Genomic DNA, 18750 nt, shown 5'->3' on the forward strand with positions numbered 1-18750 from the left:
GACTATCGGGCCATCCGATAGCCGCTTAGTGACACTCGTTTCGCGACTCCCTGGCAACTCCGAGTCATACGGTCCACCTCTAATCATTTGTTTATGTGAAAAAACCACGCAAGTCCGGGAGGCAAGTCCATGAAATTGTGTTTAAGTAGGCTTGTTGTCTGATGTGTAACGTTTTCCATGATCAATTAGGAAAGAAATGCTGCGCATACGTCGTCGCTTTGCGCTCTTAATATGCTCGGGCATCCTTCTCGTCTTTCTCAGCCTTTATGTGATCCTCAACTTTGCTGCGCCGGCAGCCAGCCAGAAAAAGGTAAGACTAATTGTTCGCTTTCGTCTCGCATGCAGCGGAAATAAACAATTATTCGTTTTATGCAGCCAAACTACTCGTCCATTGAGGACAAGCTGCAGCAGCTGGAGAATGGCTTGCAAGAGCACGACATGGAAATGCGCCATATTCGGGCCCGTCTGGTCAAGGAGGATGGTGGAAAAACGGAGCGCGAAGCGGTGAAGGTGGTGGCACGCAGCGAGCCAGGGTGCATGGATGTAGTCCAGCAGGTGCCAGAGGTGGATGTACAGATGTTGGAGCTCTACGACAAGATGTCCTTCAAGGACATTGATGGTGGCGTTTGGAAACAGGGCTGGAACATCAAATATGATCCCTTGAAATACAACATGCACCACAAGCTGAAGGTGTTTGTTGTGCCGCACTCGCACAACGATCCTGGCTGGCTGGAGACATTCGAGGAGTACTATCAGCACGATACCAAACACATTCTGTCCAATGCGCTGCGACACCTCCACGAGAATCCTGACATGAAGTTCATTTGGGCTGAGATATCGTACTTTGCGCGCTTCTATCAGGACCTGGGGGAGAACAAGAAGCTACAAATGAAAGCGTAAGCATGATTCGGTTTATATCTAAAGGATTTGCTTATCCTTCCCAACTGCCTGCAGAATCGTAAAGGGAGGACAGCTGGAGTTTGTCACCGGCGGCTGGGTGATGCCCGACGAAGCCAACACGCACTGGCGGAACGTGCTGCTGCAGCTAACCGAGGGACAGACCTGGCTCAAGAAGAATTTCAATGTAACACCCACAGCCTCCTGGGCAATCGATCCCTTTGGCCACAGCCCCACTATGCCGTACATCCTTCAGAAGAGCGGATTCAAGAATCTCCTCATCCAGAGAACGCACTATTCGGTGAAGAAGGAGCTGGCCCAACAGCGCCAGTTGGAGTTCCTCTGGCGACAGATATGGGACACGACCGGTGACACGGCTCTCTTCACGCACATGATGCCCTTCTATTCGTACGATATACCCCACACCTGTGGACCAGATCCCAAGGTGTGCTGCCAGTTCGATTTCAAGCGAACGGGCGCCTTCGGAATGAGCTGTCCGTGGCGCATATCGCCCAAGGCTATTGATGATAACAATGTAGCCGGCCGCTCGGAGCTTTTGGTAGATCAGTGGAAGAAAAAGGCCGAGCTCTACCGAACAAACGTGCTGCTGGTGCCCTTGGGGGACGACTTCCGCTTTAAGCAGAACACCGAGTGGGATGTGCAGCGTACCAATTACGAGAAGCTCTTCGAGCACATCAACAGCCAGCCGCACTTTAATGTCCAGGCGCAGTTTGGCACACTCGCAGAGTACTTTAATGAAGTGCACCAGAAATCGCAGGACTTTCCCTCGCTCAGTGGTGACTTTTTCACCTATGCAGACCGAGCGGACAACTACTGGAGTGGATATTATACGTCGCGGCCCTACCACAAGCGCATGGATCGAGTGCTGATGCACTATGTGCGTTCAGCGGAGATGCTCTCTGCCTGGAACGTGTGGCCCAACAATACGGGCTTTGATCGAGTGCTGGCGAATGCACGACGACAGCTGTCGCTGTTCCAACATCATGACGGAATCACGGGCACTGCCAAGACCCATGTGGTGTTGGATTACGAGAAGCGCATGGTAGAGGCACTGAAGGGGTGCCAGTCTGTGATGCAGCAATCGATCTACCGCCTGCTCACCAAACCCTCCATCTACAGTCCCGACTATAACTTTGTTTACTTTATGCTGGACGACTCACGCCTGCCGGGATCCGGCGTGGAGGACCTACGCACCACCATCATTCTTGGTGATCAGCTGCCCACGAAGCATGTCGTGATGCACAACACTCTGCCCCACTGGCGTGAGCAATTGGTAGACTTTTTCGTCTCGAGTCCATTTGTCAGCGTCACCGACGCCACCAACAATGCAGTAGAGGCTCAAGTGACGCCTGTCTGGACCTGGCACCACGACACAATCACGAAAACCACTCACCCACAAGCCTCCACCACCAAGTATCGCATCATCTTCAAGGCTCGCGTGCCGCCCATGGGACTGTCCACCTATGTGCTGACCGTTTCCGACAGCAAGCCAGAGTGAGTCCCCTCCCCGCAGATGCGCTTCTAGAACATTTTAGATAACATTTCCAAATCCCTTGCAGACACACTTCTTATGCCTCGAATTTGCTGTTGCGTAGCAATCCTCAAACCGTTCGCCTGGGCCAATATCCGCAGGATGTTAAATTCGGCGAGCATCGAGAGATCTCGTTGCGCGTAGGCCAGGGACCCACGCTGGCCTTCTCTGAGCAGGGCCTGCTAAAGTCCATGCAGCTGACGCCTGACAGTTCGCATGTGCCTGTCCATTTAAAGTTCCTCAGGTATGGCACTCGCCAGCACGGCGATCGCTCTGGGGCCTACCTCTTTCTGCCCAATGGACCGGCCTCGCCCTACCCCAGCACAAATCCCGTGGTGCTGGTCTCCGAAGGGAAGCTGGAGTCGACAGTGTCTGTGGGTCTGCCCAATGTGATCCATCAGACGATAATGCGCGGCGGGGCACCAGAGATACGCAATCTGGTGGACATCGGTGTGATGGACAACACGGAGATCGTAATGCGTCTGCAGACGCAAATCGACAGCCGGAACATATTCTACACGGATCTGAATGGACTGCAGCACATTCGGCGGCGGCGCCTGTGGAAGCTGCCGCTGCAGGCAAACTACTATCCGGTGCCATCGGCCATGTTCATCGAAGATGCGAACATGCGACTGACTCTGCTCACAGGACAACCGTTGGGCGGCTCCTCGCTGGCCCCTGGAGAAATGGAAATCATGCAGGATCGCCGCCTGGCCAGGGACGACGAACGCGGTCTGGGTCAGGGTGTGCTCGACAACAAACCGGTGCTGCACATCTATCGTCTGGTGCTGGAGAACATAGGTGGCTGTGGCCGGCCTACGGAGGTCCATCCAGCCGGATACTTGACCAGCGTTGCCCACAAGGCATCGCAGTCGCTATTGGACCCCCTGGATAAGTTCATCTATATGGAGAATGAGTGGACCGGAGCTCAGGGGCAGTTTGGTAGCAATCATATCTCGGCCAACGAGGATCTGGACGTGACCGTAATGCGGCGTCTCACCAAGAACACGGCCAAGACGCAGCGTGTGGGCTACGTGCTGCATCGCACGAATCTAATGCAGTGTGGCGGTGAAGAGCAGCAAACGGAGAAGGTAATCTTAATCTTAATCTTTAATTATTTATTGATTCTTCATACATTTTCTTGTTCTTTGTAGTTCGATGTGTGCCACCTAATGCCGAACGCAGCCCGCTGTGAACGCACTACGCTTACCTTCCTACAGATCCTGGAACACTTTGATCCGCTAATTGCGCCACCTTTGTGTCCCATGGAGACGGAGGCCTATGTAACCAGCCACAGCTCCGTATCGAGCCCCACATCGAGCTGATCTGCCCGGTCCAGGAACGGGTACCCAGAATTTGAGAAGGAAACAAACAGGAACAAAGTACAGCAACACATGAATCTCTGACGCAATAAGCAATCTCAGCTACGTCGAAACACTTAAGCAGCACTGTCCGCACCAGAAAGACCTTGCGCATTCCTTGAAATGTGCATAATTTATTTATTCATGCTTCCATCGGGGATAGTGGAAACATTTGACGCACTGACTTTACAGGGGGGTTCGCCACTCCTGTAATTTCATAATTTTTTGTTTTTATTTTATGTAGTTTTCTATGTTTTGTGATATCTCTAGAATCCTCCCCTGTCCTTGCAATCAATTTTATGTCTAATTCGGAAGAGATGTAACTATAACTATTTTATAGGATTAGTGATAATGAGGAAACTACTGCAATTGCAAGGCAAATCGAAGGCCTGCCTATCTGCGAATTTTGAATACCAATTTAAATAAATTGAGAAGTCTCACTTGTGTAGCGAAGTGTGTTTTAGCCGCCTTCCACGTGATGCGGATTAGTTTCAAAATGACACAGTGGGACACAGTGCATGTTCCCTGGTCTTATCAGTGGCATTAGTTGGCTATCTATACGGGGGCATTGTTATGGCCTTTATGACCTATTGGATTTCTGAGAGTCATCTAGGAAATGCGACGACGCTGGAGATGCTGCGATACGTGCTGGGTGGGAGAGGGGGTATCTGCTTGGAAAATGCACAATGGAAATTCAAATTGAATCCGATTTGAGCGTAAAGTGGTTGTTTTCACGCAGTCGAGAGAGCCGCCTCTCTCTCTCTCCGCTGCGCAGTTAGCTCTCTTGGCTCTCTCTCTGTGGCCCGCTCATTTCCAATTCGAAAGCAAAACCGAAATATACGCAATGGGATTGAGATACAATTTCGACCACAATACACACAGATACACAGGCGCTGCTCTCTGACTCTCTCGACTGTTTGGGTGTATGGGTGCACAACCACTATGCACCATCGGGCCCCGCCGAATGGGGAACGAAACCATCGGAATTTTTCTGTACAGAAATCTCAGCAGCAAACGCTGCTTCAAGTTTTCAGCTCCTCAGTTTCTGTTTTCAGTTCAGTTGGATTCATAGACGAGTCGTCACAGCGTCCCAGCGTCGTCGTTTGTGAGTTTTGTTTATATGTTTATGCCACAAAAGCCCACACACTGATACACAGCCTGTGACTGCCACTGAGTTTGTGTGTGTGTGTGTGTGTGTGTGTGTGTGTGTTAGTCAGTGTGCGTGTTCGTGAAGCGAAATAAGCACAAAGTTCTGCAACATCCAAAACAACAATCTATCAAATCGAAAACCGTATCTAAACAAAAGTGCTTTTCGAGCAACCAATTAAAAAAGTGCTGCCCAAAAGTATCTCAAAGTGGGCTAACGCTGGGTCAACGTCAACTTCAACGTCCAAGCTGCTGCTGTTGCTATCGTTTTGGTTTGGCTGCTCTGCTGTCTAATGAGAATGAACGGAATAAAATTTAATTAAATTAAATTAAATAATGCACACACGCGCTACCCACAGTAAGAGGGAATGGGATGGAGAGAAAGAGCGAGGGAGAGAGATAGAGAGAGAGGCATAGAAGTGTGTGGTGTGGTGTGGTGTTGTGTGTATATGTATGTGCTATGTATCTCCCCTCTAAGCTCTGTTCTACTGTTCTCAGTTCTGGTTCCTCTTTGCGTTTCGTTTGGTTTCGTTCTAAGTTATTTTTTCGTGTCGTATCCGTATCTGTGTGCCAGTGTTTGCCAGTGTGTGTAGTGTTCGTGTGCTTCTTGTGAACTACGTTTTGTTTCAATGCCAAAAAGTATCTATGCCTTGGCATGTGCGCTTTGCCTCGCTCTTTCTCTCGCTTGCTCGTTTGTCAGGCTGGTTACATAAATACTCACACATGCACACATTCCATACACACACATACACACACACATGTACCAAAAGTATATAAAAAAAAGAAACTGAAATTGTAACGCGCTAGATTTTGAACAAAATTTAATTAACACTTGGTAAACCCCCAAGACCAAAAACAATTCCACTTCCAACTGGAAGGAGATGCCTCTCCATCCATCCCATCCGATTGGAAGCATCAGTTGTGGAGAGAGAGAGAGGAGCTAACCAGAAAACATGTGTTAATTTATCAGATGATTCGTGGATATGTTATCAACAAACATTCCCTTGCAGGAGAAGGAGCGAGCTCTTCTCCCCCCTGTGCCTCCTTGGAACCCATTCCAATGCTCAATTCGAATGTCAGGCAACCAAAGCTCCTTCCTGCTAAGAGCCGAACGAGAACGAGAACATACACACACACCAAAAACAAAACGTTGGAACGAGCAAACGAAATTAAAATCAACGACGTCATAAAAAAGTGTGTCAAAGCAGCACCAACACACTCTTTTTCTCCCAGTGTGCGTGTGTGTGTGTGTGCAAAGCTTTTTGTCTCTCTTCTCCGCCCACCGCCTCCCGCTTACTTGATTAGCGCTTGCAAGCTAAGGCAGAAGCTGAATCTGAATCTGAGGCCGAAGGCTGATAAAACGCAACGCACACAGCGCGTATACATAATTTATATACTATTTTATTTGAAATGCTTTTCGTTTTCGTTTGTGTGTCCCCAACGAGTTTTTCTCGTTATTCTCCCCATATTCACGTTCCCTCCGCATGGAATGCTCTCTCTCTCACTCACTCTCTGTCGGGGCAAACATATGGCCTGGGCATTTCTCAGTTATTATGTCATAAACAATTTGAGTGGCAAAATCCGATAGAAGTTCAATTTGTTCAAGGCAAAACGCTTGAAGCCTGCAGCCCTCGTTCGCAGCGAGCTTTTGGCAGTTGCACAGGAAATGCATGAGTTTGTCCCAAAAATGTCGCTCTTCATAAGTGTGTGTGATTGTGTGTGTGAACGTGCAGCAATTTTCCAACGTTTGCATGAAAACCTAGTGCCCTAATAAGCAACTGTCGGTGGGAGAGAGGAAAAACACAGAGAGGCAGAGAGAGATGAGAGCCATGTGTTCGGTGGTTGCGAGAGAGAGAGAGAGAGCAAAAGCTTAAGGTTGAACCGTTTTTGTGCAATATTTGAAATACATTTTACAACAAACAACCGCGTAGCGCATTTCAGTTCCCCCTTTAACATTCAAATAAATAAAAGGAAAACCTTTAAAAAATCAATCTAGAAAATACGCGCAAAAGAGACAAAGAAATAACAGAGCAACAGCAAACACACATTTATACACTTTTAGATAGAAATGTGATCAGACAGGCACGTGTACGTGGCACACAGATACTCAAAGAGTGCCAGAGAGAAATATGTATATGTATACAGTACATAGAGAGAGAGAGAGTAACTTTTGAGAGCTTAGAATCTCTCATGAGATTCGTTTCGGTTCGTTTTCTCTCGGCGCCACTCTCTCCCTCTCTCTGAGTGTGATATTTGAATTTGGTGCGAAATAACAGTCACACTCATAACCATCGACAAAAGCACTCACATATTCACATAATCACTCAAACGCGCAACGGGGAAAGACCAAGGCGCCGCGTGAAGCGCACGAAACACAGAAAACAGAAAAGAGAAAAAGAAGCAACAGCGAAAGGGGCACCCAGATAAAACGCCAAACTAATTGTTTGCTTCAGAAAAGGATTTTCCATATTCGTCGATAGTTTTACAGATCACTGAGAAAGATCGATATCAACGATTTTGCATCACTAATTGTTCGGCCGAGCGCGTGGTTGTGTTGTGTCCATTTGTGTGCTCGTTTTATATAATTCAACAAAAATTTAAGAAGAGTATTAAAACAACGATAGCAACATTAGCTGCTGATCAGCGCATAACGAGAGAGCAGAGAGAGGCAAAGAACAGAGTCAAAACAAAGTTGATAAACTAACAAGAAAATTCCAACAGAAGCTACAGCAACAGCAGCAACAGAAACAGCAACAACAACAACAAAAGCAACTGTCGCGCGTCACACATAAAACAATAATTGAATAATTGAATACTATAATATAACAAGTAATAACGTACGCGTACATATTGTATTGTAAAGTCAAGTAAAGTAAGCCCAGCATAAAGCGATATCCACATAGAGCGTATCCAAGTACCATATATAGTCGTTCTTATATAGCCACACTCAAATTAATTGCAGCTGTATGCACGACTCCTTGCAAAAAGGTGAATATATCTAAAAACTAGATGTAAGATCGATCTCTTTAAGCCTTAAGCATAGAATAATTGGGTGCTGGGTGTGGGAAGAGCAATTGATCATCTATAGCTGAGCTACGCAGCGGATTCTCCACAGAGGCATTGCAGGGAATCCTTTGCAGTGGATATTCTGCAGTTGAATTCCGCAGTAGCTTCACTATAGATGTCTTTTGCGTGGATCTGAAATACACATATTTGTTTGCCTCTTCAGCGCTTTGGTTTTCCAGGAATTCCAAATATCTGTTCAGCTTTCCAGCGAGGGTTGGAAATTCTGGGAAATTACGTCTTTTTCCAACAAAACAAATTGCGTCTTACTCTTTTACGAAATCTCACGCATCAGTAGATTATTTATGCCGATCCTTTCTGCCTGCCGTCCCGTTTTGCGCAGTCGGTCATCTTCCACCCCCCACCTTCCTGCACCAGGCTCTATTACGGTTTCTGTCATTGTCGCTCCCTCTTTCTACTTTTTTCTGCTTCCCTTTTGCTCATCCAGTTGCTCGTTTCACCTTCTAACCCGACACTTGATTCTAGTTTTATGTCTGCTGCTGTTGCTGTTAAATGCAAATGGGCATTAAATTGTCCGCTTGTCTGTCGTTTCGTTTCATTTGCATTTACACCCGCCCCCAGACGGTCGCCTCCCAGCAGCACATCCCCACCCCCGTTGCGCAATTTCGTGGAGCAGCGTTCGTATGTGGGTTAAACTGCTGCTGCTGTTGCTGTTGCGGCAGAGGTATAGGCACAGCCACAGTCACAGGCACATGTATAGGACCAGCAGAGTAACAGAAAAAGTCTGTAAGGGGACAAAGTAGCTGAGAAGAAAAAAGGAAAGCCCAAAAACGAGAAAAGGTTTATGTAAACAAGCACACACTCTCTCATATATGCATGTACACATATACACACAGAGAAATTTCCATGCAAAAGGCACGAAACTGCTGTTAACCTATTTGCCGTAATGGTTACGAGACGGGTACTCTTTGCCCTTCCCCACCACTCACTCGGCTTATTAGCCGAGTCCGAGCCCTAAATGCGTGCCTCCGACTGTGTGTGTGTGTTTGTGTGTGTGTGTGCGTTGGGGCCATAATCGAGGCCTCCCAGAATGCAAAACTGCAATGTTAGCAGTAAATTAAAGCGAGTGGAGATTCTAGGAAAAACTTTGAGCCGCCTAAATTGGTTTACGAAAATGAAAATTGCAAAAATGAATCACTTTCAAGATCCGAAAACGAGACGCAATTTTGTAGGGTTGAAACTAGTTGTATAGGCCCTTACACAAGGGAAGTGGGGTACGTAACTTATGGATGACGAAGAAGTTTAGAGTTACTAGAAGGTTTTGGTAGATTTGGTTGCTTTGAGAATGAAAACTCAAGCCCCCAGGGATCCATAAATGCCAGAACTTTTGTGCGAGATGAAACTAAGAGAATGAACTTCATCAATGGAACATGTCTGACCCAGAAAGCTGTTCTACTAGCGATCAGTTGTTAATTTTCTGTTAAGATGGTATTTTCATTATCATAAGTTCATCTGAATCCACTGCATTGGGCCTCTTAAACAATTCAATCCCATGAGATGACTTATTAAAAGTTTCATTTAACATTTTTAACAAATTTTGGTTTATTTCATCTCGCTATTTCGTATAATCGTTGTGTAAATCCCTTCCTCTTTCCGTATCAGTTAATGACAGACCTTAACTTCTCTTCATAAAATTTAAATCCATTTAATTGCGCTTTTAAGTGATATCTATTGCATGTGTAAACATGTATGTATAAAATGTATCCACTGGATCAGCTGTTCAGGCCTATTATTGAGCTTTTGATGATCTTTAATTCACCTGCGGACGCGGCGCCGGCGGCTTGAAAACCCCATTTCTCGACCTTGCCTTGCCCTGCCCATAAATATTCAACAATTTTATAATTGCCACCAATGCCTTCAGATAGATATCGCTGTCGGTGTCGCGTTTTTTGTTTTGTTTGTTTGCAATTGCAGCGGGCAATGGCTGTTAATTGGCTGCATCAATTGAATGTTATTAGAGGTAAGCCGTAACAACGGGGATCGGGGAACGGGGAACGGCAATAACCCATCGACTTTGAGGCTGCTCAAGTTCACAGCGTCATCACATCGAATGAGACCAAAAGCTAAAAACAAAAAACAAAAAACAAAGAGCAAACAAAGCAAAAAAAGTAAAAAACAAACTCAACCCGCAGGGGCAATAACAAATTAGTTGCATTTGTAATTATGAAAAACAAAAACAAAAATGTTATTTTTACTCGTTTGAAGAGGCATCTGCGCGGAATGGAATTACTGTTAATGAAATACCTGAGTGCGCGAGTGACGTAACAGCAACAAAAGAGAAATAAAGAAGCAAACGAAAAACGATAAACAGACACAATAAGCAATAAGCAATAAGGTAGAAGAGAATCTCTTCCGAAGCCAAATACATAATAGCCATAATGAGAGTGAAAGAGAGCGTGGCGGCGTGGGCGAGATGGTAGGTGGGAGCAGGGAATATCAAACGTAAGGTGAGGCAAAGGAAAAAGTACCAACAGATCCGAACTCATCAAAGATCGATTGGCTTTGGCTTTAATCCGGATTCGTAGATGCCGCAAAAATCAAAACCAGTGAGACCACACACCATACCATCTGTTTAATATACCTTGGCTTGGGTGGAAGAAAGCTAAGAGCAGGAAGGTGCAGTATTGTGTGATACACATGTAGGTCTGGCAACTCTGGCAGCAGGTGAACGAGGCAACAACAGTGCACAGTGCATACCTTAAGCGAGAATGTTGCTGTTGTTGTTTTTTGCAGTAATGCCATGTGCAGGGTGTGCTGGGTGGTGGGCAGGGAGGGGATAAAATCCGGCTGAATCTGAATGAATTACATTGTCGCCCAGGCCCCTGCGCGCCTGCTGCCAAGCATCGATTCTGGCTAAATTGGGACACTGCTTGTCGCTATCTCCCTATCTCTCTCTCACCCTATATATGTACATATGTGCAGAGTATATACATATGTATGTACATATGTATCTCTTCCTATCTACCATTTCGACTGCCAAAAGAGCTTCTGGTTGTGCTTCTGCTGTTGAAATCTGAAAATCTCTTGGCCCGGCCCAAGTGCAGTACAAAACTGTCGCCAGGCTCGTCCAACAACTCGACAACTAGGGCAATTTTTAATTAAAATGCCAAAAATAAAGCGCACAAACAAACATTTGTTTCATTGTCAGCCAGGGTTGCCAAGTAATTTGATTTCATATTTCATCTGTGAGAATAAACGAGGAAATTAATTATTGTCAGTGAGGTAGAAGCGAGAGAGCAGAAGAATGTGCACAGCTTGTGGGTGCAGTTTCAATTAGTAGTTGTACTTTTGTCCCTTGTTTAAGGATATACATATTTGTAATATATTCAGCTAGGATCGACATGGTCTTGTATATTTTTTAGAGGAACTATTCAAAAGATTAATATCTTTCTAAGTATGTTCTGTTTGTCAGCTGCAACTAAGCACAGTTCCACATTTTGAAGCAGGCATATCTATTGACACCTTTCTTAATAGCACCAATATATCCAGGTCTAACCACTTGAGCGTGCACCAGAGACAGCCACAGAGAGGAACCAACAGAGAGGGGGAAAGAGTGGTTGTGTGGCAGAGAGACCTGCCCACTTGTTTACCTTAGTCTTGGCATAAGTTCTTTGTGTTTGTGTTAGTCTTTTGTGTCTGTTCGTTTTGCCATTTGACTGCCTCTGACTTTGTATCTTCCCCTGCCCTGCCCTGCTTGTGCCTGTGGCTCTGTCTCTGCCTTTATTTATGGATAATTCATAGACGCACCTTGGCTTGGGCACCTGCAAACACGACATCGATTTGATTCGATTCCCCCTGTGGGAAACCGTGTGTTCGTAAACCCGTCCCCCCCTTTTATTGTATTGACAGGCGACCTAGCGACATAGTTTCGCAGTTTGGCTTCACTGCCCCCAAGTAATTTACATATACACACACACAAACACACAATGCAGCATACTCATGCAACACACACTGCATGTCGCTGCTTCTGCCCTCTGCCACTATCTTTGCCACTCTTCGTTCTTCGCTCTGCGCTCTCTCTGGTCTGCCGTTCGTTTGGCCTAATTGTGAGCTTTTGATTTTGTTTTCATGGGAAGCCCCTGCCGTTGCTCTGTCTCTGTGTGCCCCTTGAGACCTCCCCCAGTCGTGGTGTTGCATGTTGTGCTAGCTGCCGCCTCTCTTTGTGGCTCTCTTGTTTTCGCCTAGCTCAGCATTGGTATTGGTTCTTGCCGCTGCATATTTTCCATGCCTTGAATATGTATGGGCGCACACTTTTCATGGCAATGGACGGACGGTACTCGTAGTTGGGCATAAAGTTGCTGCCGCTGCTGCTGCTACGGCTGCATAGTTGTTGTATTTATATTCGGCCATCCGTATATTACGTTGCTTAACCTTCACCCATTTATGGCCAAGCGAACCACCAGAAATAACACACACAAAAAACCAGCAACGAAACGAACAGAAAAGAAAAGAAACCAACGATTCCGCAGAGAAAAAGCGCATGGCTATATACTTGTACTTATGTACATTTGTATGTATGTATCTGCATATGAATGTTTCACACTATATACGAACACATTTGGGTTCAAATATGCAGAGCGATATGTATATATTTTCATATTTATAGACACGGGCAGGGCAGGGCAGGGCCCAGGGCCCATCGTGCATTGCAGGTGACGGAGATGGGACTGCGTACAGACACAGCCACACACACAAAAACGTATTGCGTATACGCCGCATGGCCGCAGCTCCATTATGCAACGCACATAATCAACGCTAATGTGAAATTCTAATTTCATTTCATACACTCATTAATAATTATAATTTAGCAGCCATTCAGCCACCGCAAAAAAAAAGTAAACAGCAGCTGTGCTGTGCTTCCTCCAGGCTTTAACTCCTTCCTACCTTCCTGCCTCCCAGTCTGTGGCTTGCTGCATGTTTTTCTGTTGACTCGACACAAATAGTCGCTCTCTCGTCTGATATTTATAACAAACACACTCGGATACCCAACGCACATACACACACACACACATCATTATCATCAACGGCACACACTCGTACATATCAAATACATGATAAACAAAAGAGAGACAGAGCTTTGAGCCGAGTCAACGAAATCTAAAGCCAAAATCCAAAGCAGCTTACTCCACTCGAGAAAAAGGCTATAAAACAGAGGGAACAGTGCGATAGGTTTGATACCCTTAGAATCCTACTCAAAATTTAGATGGCTCGGCTCAGAAACAAGAACGAAGGCCTAACCTCGAATGTATGTATAAGCCTTCGTACACATACCCTTCCATTTGAATGGTTCCCACATTATTCAGATGTACTTATACTATAGTACCTTAAAGGGCGGTATGCTTTCCGCTCATTTCTTCATTGAAATTTCCATGTTATCCGCTCTTTAAGGGTATGCCAGCAAATGGGGGACCGGCATGGGTTGCTGTTTGCTTCGAGTTGCCTTGAGCTGGGGGGGGGCTGGTGGGGTGGGGGTCTGGGGCCCGCAATGAGCATAAATTATGCGCACAAAGGCAACCGCTGTGGCAGCAGCAGGATGATGATGATGATGAGGAGTAGACGAAAAGGTTGGCAGGCGCCAGCGACATTCATGGACAACACTCGGAAAAGAAGCTCACTTCGGATCGTGCTATTTCGGTGCTTTTCTTTTGCTTCGGTATTGAGGCACTTACATAGACAACGGGGAACCCCTTTTAGGGGTTCAACTCCGCTTTTCTTGCTCCCTCCACAGTTTATTGATAGCCATCTTGGGGGTCAGTGGGCGGCCGGCAGATGGGGTCCTGGCGAAGTGTATCGCGTGCCTTGTTTATTGATTTTCGCTTTCATTTTTCATGTGGCGTGCGAGCCGGCAACAGGAAGAACAAGCAGAGGAACAACCAATAATTGTGCACACAAACACTCAAGCCCCAAACAGTGCCTGCTTACATATGCGGCTAAAGTTTTTCCTTTCGATTTTCCTTATACATACATATATATTTTTTTTCGAAAAAGAAAAGACAGCAATGTGTGGGGCAAGCGCACAGAGAGCTGGACAAAGGCAAACACACGAGGAAAACTCATTTGACAGAAGACAAGAAGCGACAGCGACTCATCCAAAAAAACGTGACGCCAAAGTCAATGAGGTCGCACTCGCTGGCTGTGGGTTGGGTTACCTTGCCCCAGGCAGCTGCCTCATCCACGTCTCGTTCACATTTGCCAGTTTGTTAAGTATGCGCCGTGTTTACCTTTTACAGGCGATGTCCTTGCTGTTGGGGCTGCCTTTAAAGCACCATCTACCTCTCTCTCCCTGCCTCTCTGTTTCTCTTATAGTGGCTCATAATAAAGTCGAGCATAAAGTGTCCTGGGGCGCTTTTCCTCTTCTTTATGGCTTATGACATTTGCGCTTTTGTTGTATTTGCATTCGTGTCGCTGCTGTGGCTTTCATTTTAGGTTCTTTTGTCAACTTCCGCTAATGCTAAACACCCTTCTATATCCCAATTCCCCACCAACATTCCCACACTCACACCCTTCCCTCGATACGGGCAAAGCCCACTGACTCCGGCAGTTATCAACTGCTGCGCTGACCCCCACTCGACAGTCCGCCACACTGTTGTAGTCGTTGTCGGCGTTGTCCCCGGCTCCTTTCATTGTTCATTTTGCTCTCTCTGTACGTTGATTTTATTTCTACTGCCCCATTTTTAGGTCTCTTTCCCTTTCCGTGCCCCTTTCTCTTTGTTCCTCTGCTGGATGTTGCTGGGGACGGGGGTGTTCCACCCATTATATAGAAATATACGACTATATATAGTTCTCTCTCGTATTCTTTTTTTTTTGTGTGCGCTTGTCAACTCATTTGCCGGGCTGCAATTATGAATTTGGGGCAATTGTTTGCTGCTCGCTTGGATGGCTCCATTGCGGCTTTGATTTGAGCGCAAGAGTTTATCCGGGATGTTTGGTGGAGCAGTCACAAATTCATTTGTTACGGAATGTTGGCTTCAAAGGTAGTTAGATTAAAGACCCACCAAATCAAGATAGAATCAAAATGATATGGGGCTTTCAGTGATTTATTGCAATATAGATCTTAATTTCGAATCGAAATATATGACACCCTTTATCGGAAAACAAACACACGCCTAAAAGTGTACAAACTAATCAAAAATGAATGTACGAGTGACAGACACCCTTTATCGTGCAAGCTGACCATATCTGACAGATAGATGAGAGACACTATCTATAAGGCAATCTTATCGATTGAGGGCATACCAATCTAGGAGCGCACTGACTCGTACATGTAGTATTCTATAGGGAGATCTGTTAACCTTCCTAATGGCAAGTGTTATTGAGTGAAGATTAGCTCATCATTTGCATGCGACAGTCATTAGCAAAGCGGCAGCAGCAGCTCCCTCTCAGGTCCGGTTCTGAGTCATCGTCTGGCAACCAACAACCTGTTCGTAAGACAGCAGAATATAGTTACCCCATCTCGAGGCCCCACTCCCATTATATGCACACATGGGATGCACACACTAACTCGTAGAACAATCTTCCGTCTCAGGGCCATTAGTCATATAATTTTTCAAGTTGGTTGTTGCTGCTGGGAAAAGTGTTTTCCTACAGGCCGTTGCTTAATGCCCTAATGCCTGACAAGTCAAACAAAACGTACAAAAAGGAGCATTTTCAGATTAGCAATGTCAATGCGGTGCGGTGCTTCGGAAATGTCGGGAATAAATTGCCATCAGCCAGCCTTTGTCATCGGGATGCCTGTCCGCCAGTCAGTCTGTCTGCGTGCGTGCGTGTGTGTCCTTTTTCACTGGCTGAGGGGCAACGATTTATCGCACATGATATTTGTCAAGAAATAAAGCAGATAGATAGAGATAAAGAAGATACAAACAAACACACACACAGAAAGAAAGAGAGATACAAAACAGCAACAGCCTGTCAGCAGATTTGTTGTTGATGTTTGATGTTGCGGGAGAGCCTATGAAAAGACGATAAATGAGTCCGATTCCGGGTTACAGGAGCAAACAAAGATGATGGCCAACAAATTAGGGTATCTCGAAAGTGGGTTACATATCTCTGGGTTACTTGGCTGCCCTGCCACACCGTCTCCTTTGTGATCCACTTAGGATCCCAAAATGTTGCTAAACTTTGAGTTTTTATCAGCGTCCAGGCGTCTGCTGAGATAACACAACAAAGAGTGGAAAGAGAGAGAGAGAGGGAGAGAGCAAAGTGCAGCACATAACGTAAACTATTTACTGATAAGAATATACACACACAAACACACACACTTATGGGAGTACATGGGAGAGAGAGAGAGCAGTGAAAAACGGCTGAGCAAACACTTGCAAACCCAGCACAGCACTCGACAGTTTTGTAGATAAAGTATCTACAAGATACAACAACAGCAGCAGCAGCAGCAGCAGCAGCAGCAGCATGGGCACAGAAGAGAACAGAACCGAAACAACAACTCTCACTCTCCCCCATTCTCACTCTGACTTGTTTCTCTCTCTCTCTCTCTCTCTCTCTCTCTCTCATTTTCTGCTCTCCTTCCTTCGCTCTTTTGTGGCGCTCTCTCTCCCTCTCTCTCTCTCTGTTCACAAGTATCTTCCGCTCTCTGTCATTAGCAAGTGTTTGAAACTCGTAGATACTTTGGGTCGCCTGCCTGCCTGCTGCTTGCCTGCCTGCCTGCCTGTCTGCCTGCATGCCTCTGCCTCTGCCTCTCTTCGTGTTCTGACTTGAAACCCATTTCGTTTTTAATTATTTTCAGTTTCGAATTTAGTTGTATTTGATTTTCACAAACTCGCGCACTGCCCCGTCCGTTTGCCGTAGCCGTTGCCTCCCGCTTCTTCCTCCGCTCACTAATGTACGAGTATTTTTGAAGTTTCCATTCGGAATATCCATCGGAATTGTTGAAGTGAGTGTCGTTTTAACGTGCCATTGAGTGCTGGGAATCATTGCCGCTGACAATTTGTTATGTGAGAAGAGGGAAGGCCCCTTCCTCTAGCCCTCCTCCTGACCACACTCGTAAAGTGGTTGAGGGCCTGCACTCGAAATTTGTGTGGTGGCGCCCCAAAACAGAACAGAGCAGAACAGAAAAATAAACGAATTGTGCCCAGAGAAAAATGCTGCTTATCAAGCAGCCGCACAAACAAGCCTTTCAATTAAGATACAAAACATAAATCTTTGCGCCTTGCGACAATGGTGCCTCGTTATGTGGAGAATGCGGGCATATAGAGAATGGCACAGAGAATCGCGTGTCCGTCCGCCACCCAATTTTAGCTTCTAAAAACCCTCCCAAAACTCTTTCCCAACTTCTGATGTCATACCCACGAGACAGACTTGACTCTATTTTGATTTCTCATTTCTCGTTTTGAACTGCAAACAAGTTGCTCACGAGTGTTCAGCATATTGGATGTTCGCCAGACAGACAGTGCACGAGGGGGGCGCGAAGCCATTGATTTTCTACTCGGAAATAACCCCTCTTTGAGAGGCTTCCACCAGCCACGTCTCTGACCGCCTTATCGACAACAAAAATACTACAAAATAACGAAAATAAACCTTATCGCCGACGTCTCCGCTCGAGTGATAACTGTGTGCGCTCCGCACGACAGGCAGATAAGTTGTACGTACTCCTATGTTCGAATACGACAATTCTCCCGGGCGAAAGAAGTACTAGTTGCAGAGTAAATGAAGCACTTCTCATATGCTTCTTGGGTTATTGTATTATTTTCTTGTACAAAGAACTTTAAAGATAAACCCGAAAGTGACAAAATAGACGGAGAATCGTTTCTTTACTATGTACAGAGTCGGGGAGTTTTCGTTCTTGTTTTGTTGTGCTGTAGAAAATTGCAATCTTTAGAAAAGAGAAATTGTTGCAGAGGCATCGAACCAACTGGCTTCAAAGAACTCTTGTTAAAACTTGAATTCTTCATTCAATTTTGATACATAAAACCACAAACATAAATTTATATGCTACATCTTGAGAATAGCACAACCTGTTTCCGCTCAAGGCCTTGTTGTCCACCCCCAAATCTCTGCTGATTTGTATGATTTGGTGGTGTCCGGGGGAATCACAGAAATCCTTGGGCTGATTGGAGAGTGCATTCCATTACGTAAGGCCGCCGGGGAGGCAGCTGTTTCGCATTCATCACCATTAACACATTTTCGGCTTTACTGCATCAATGACGACGCTGGCTGCGGTGTCGTTTTGGCTGCTCCGGCATCATCGTCATCGCCACCGCCACCGCCTTTTCTTCTAATCGGGGCACAAATTGTTTTTTGCTGCAACCATTTTTGCCGTTGCATTTCAAGGACACAAAAACCCAGAGTGCCATAGCGACAGAGAGTGAGAGAGAGGGAAAGCGAAATGTCGAGCACTTTGCGTGCCTGCAGGGTGGGGTGTGGAGCATGGCGTGCGGCTTGTGGCAGGGGACCTGGCCCAGCGGCATGGCATCTCTCGTGGGTTCGCCACTTCTGAGGGATTTGTGACCCGACTGCAGTTGAAATTTGATTGCCAAGTTTTAGTTCTTGTGCATTTATTATCCGCCTTTTGTTTCGGCATCGATTGTCGCCATTTTGTGGCATTCCAAATGGGAATTCTAAAAATATTCTATAACAAATGAACAGAGCAGAGAACAAATATCATTAAATGAATTAATTGAAAAACTGAAATGCCAAGCCGAGGCGCAAAAGCAACTGGTTCTCGCATCCGAAAAGAAACTCGTTCTGCTGCGAAGGCAT

The 18750-nt window shown here is 46.0% G+C and overlaps 2 protein-coding genes across 10 annotated transcripts in view; both read left to right on the plus strand.

The window, feature by feature from the left end:
• The first annotated feature begins 86 nt into the window (after positions 1-86).
• On the plus strand, positions 87-4256 carry LOC117583761 (alpha-mannosidase 2). Its single transcript, XM_034272295.1, has 5 exons — positions 87-310; positions 376-896; positions 955-2412; positions 2478-3540; positions 3604-4256. Exons 1-5 carry the CDS (start codon positions 197-199, stop codon positions 3772-3774), a joined length of 3327 nt encoding a protein of 1108 aa, XP_034128186.1. The 5' UTR covers positions 87-196; the 3' UTR covers positions 3775-4256.
• Positions 4257-4870: 614 nt separating this feature from the next.
• The window catches only part of LOC117583762 (RNA-binding protein Nova-1), a 34520-nt gene continuing 20640 nt past the window's right edge, over positions 4871-18750 (plus strand). For 2 of the 9 annotated variants that reach the window (XM_034272302.1, XM_034272303.1), the window contains exon 1: positions 7712-7944. Coding sequence is in view for 2 of the 9 variants with exons in the window: in XM_034272311.1 (XP_034128202.1) it covers positions 7923-7944 (22 nt within the window). In the remaining 7 variants the exon portion in view is untranslated. Of the gene's footprint in view, positions 4916-7711; positions 7945-16903; positions 16925-18750 lie in introns of those variants that run through there. The other 7 variants (XM_034272315.1, XM_034272309.1, XM_034272311.1 and 4 more) reach the window with 7 other exon arrangements.

This window comes from Drosophila guanche, unplaced genomic scaffold (assembly GCF_900245975.1).
Source record: "Drosophila guanche unplaced genomic scaffold, DGUA_6, whole genome shotgun sequence".
Classification (NCBI taxonomy): Eukaryota; Metazoa; Arthropoda; class Insecta; order Diptera; family Drosophilidae; genus Drosophila; species Drosophila guanche.

Bases quoted from the DNA above. Each gene is read 5' to 3' on its own strand.
- LOC117583761 (XM_034272295.1), top strand. From the start codon at position 197: ATGCTGCGCATACGTCGTCGCTTTGCGCTCTTAATATGCTCGGGCATC. The intron at 897-954 runs GTAAGCATGATT...AACTGCCTGCAG, and splicing joins AAGAAGCTACAAATGAAAGC to AATCGTAAAGGGAGGACAGC. The intron at 3,541-3,603 runs GTAATCTTAATC...TGTTCTTTGTAG, and splicing joins AAGAGCAGCAAACGGAGAAG to TTCGATGTGTGCCACCTAAT.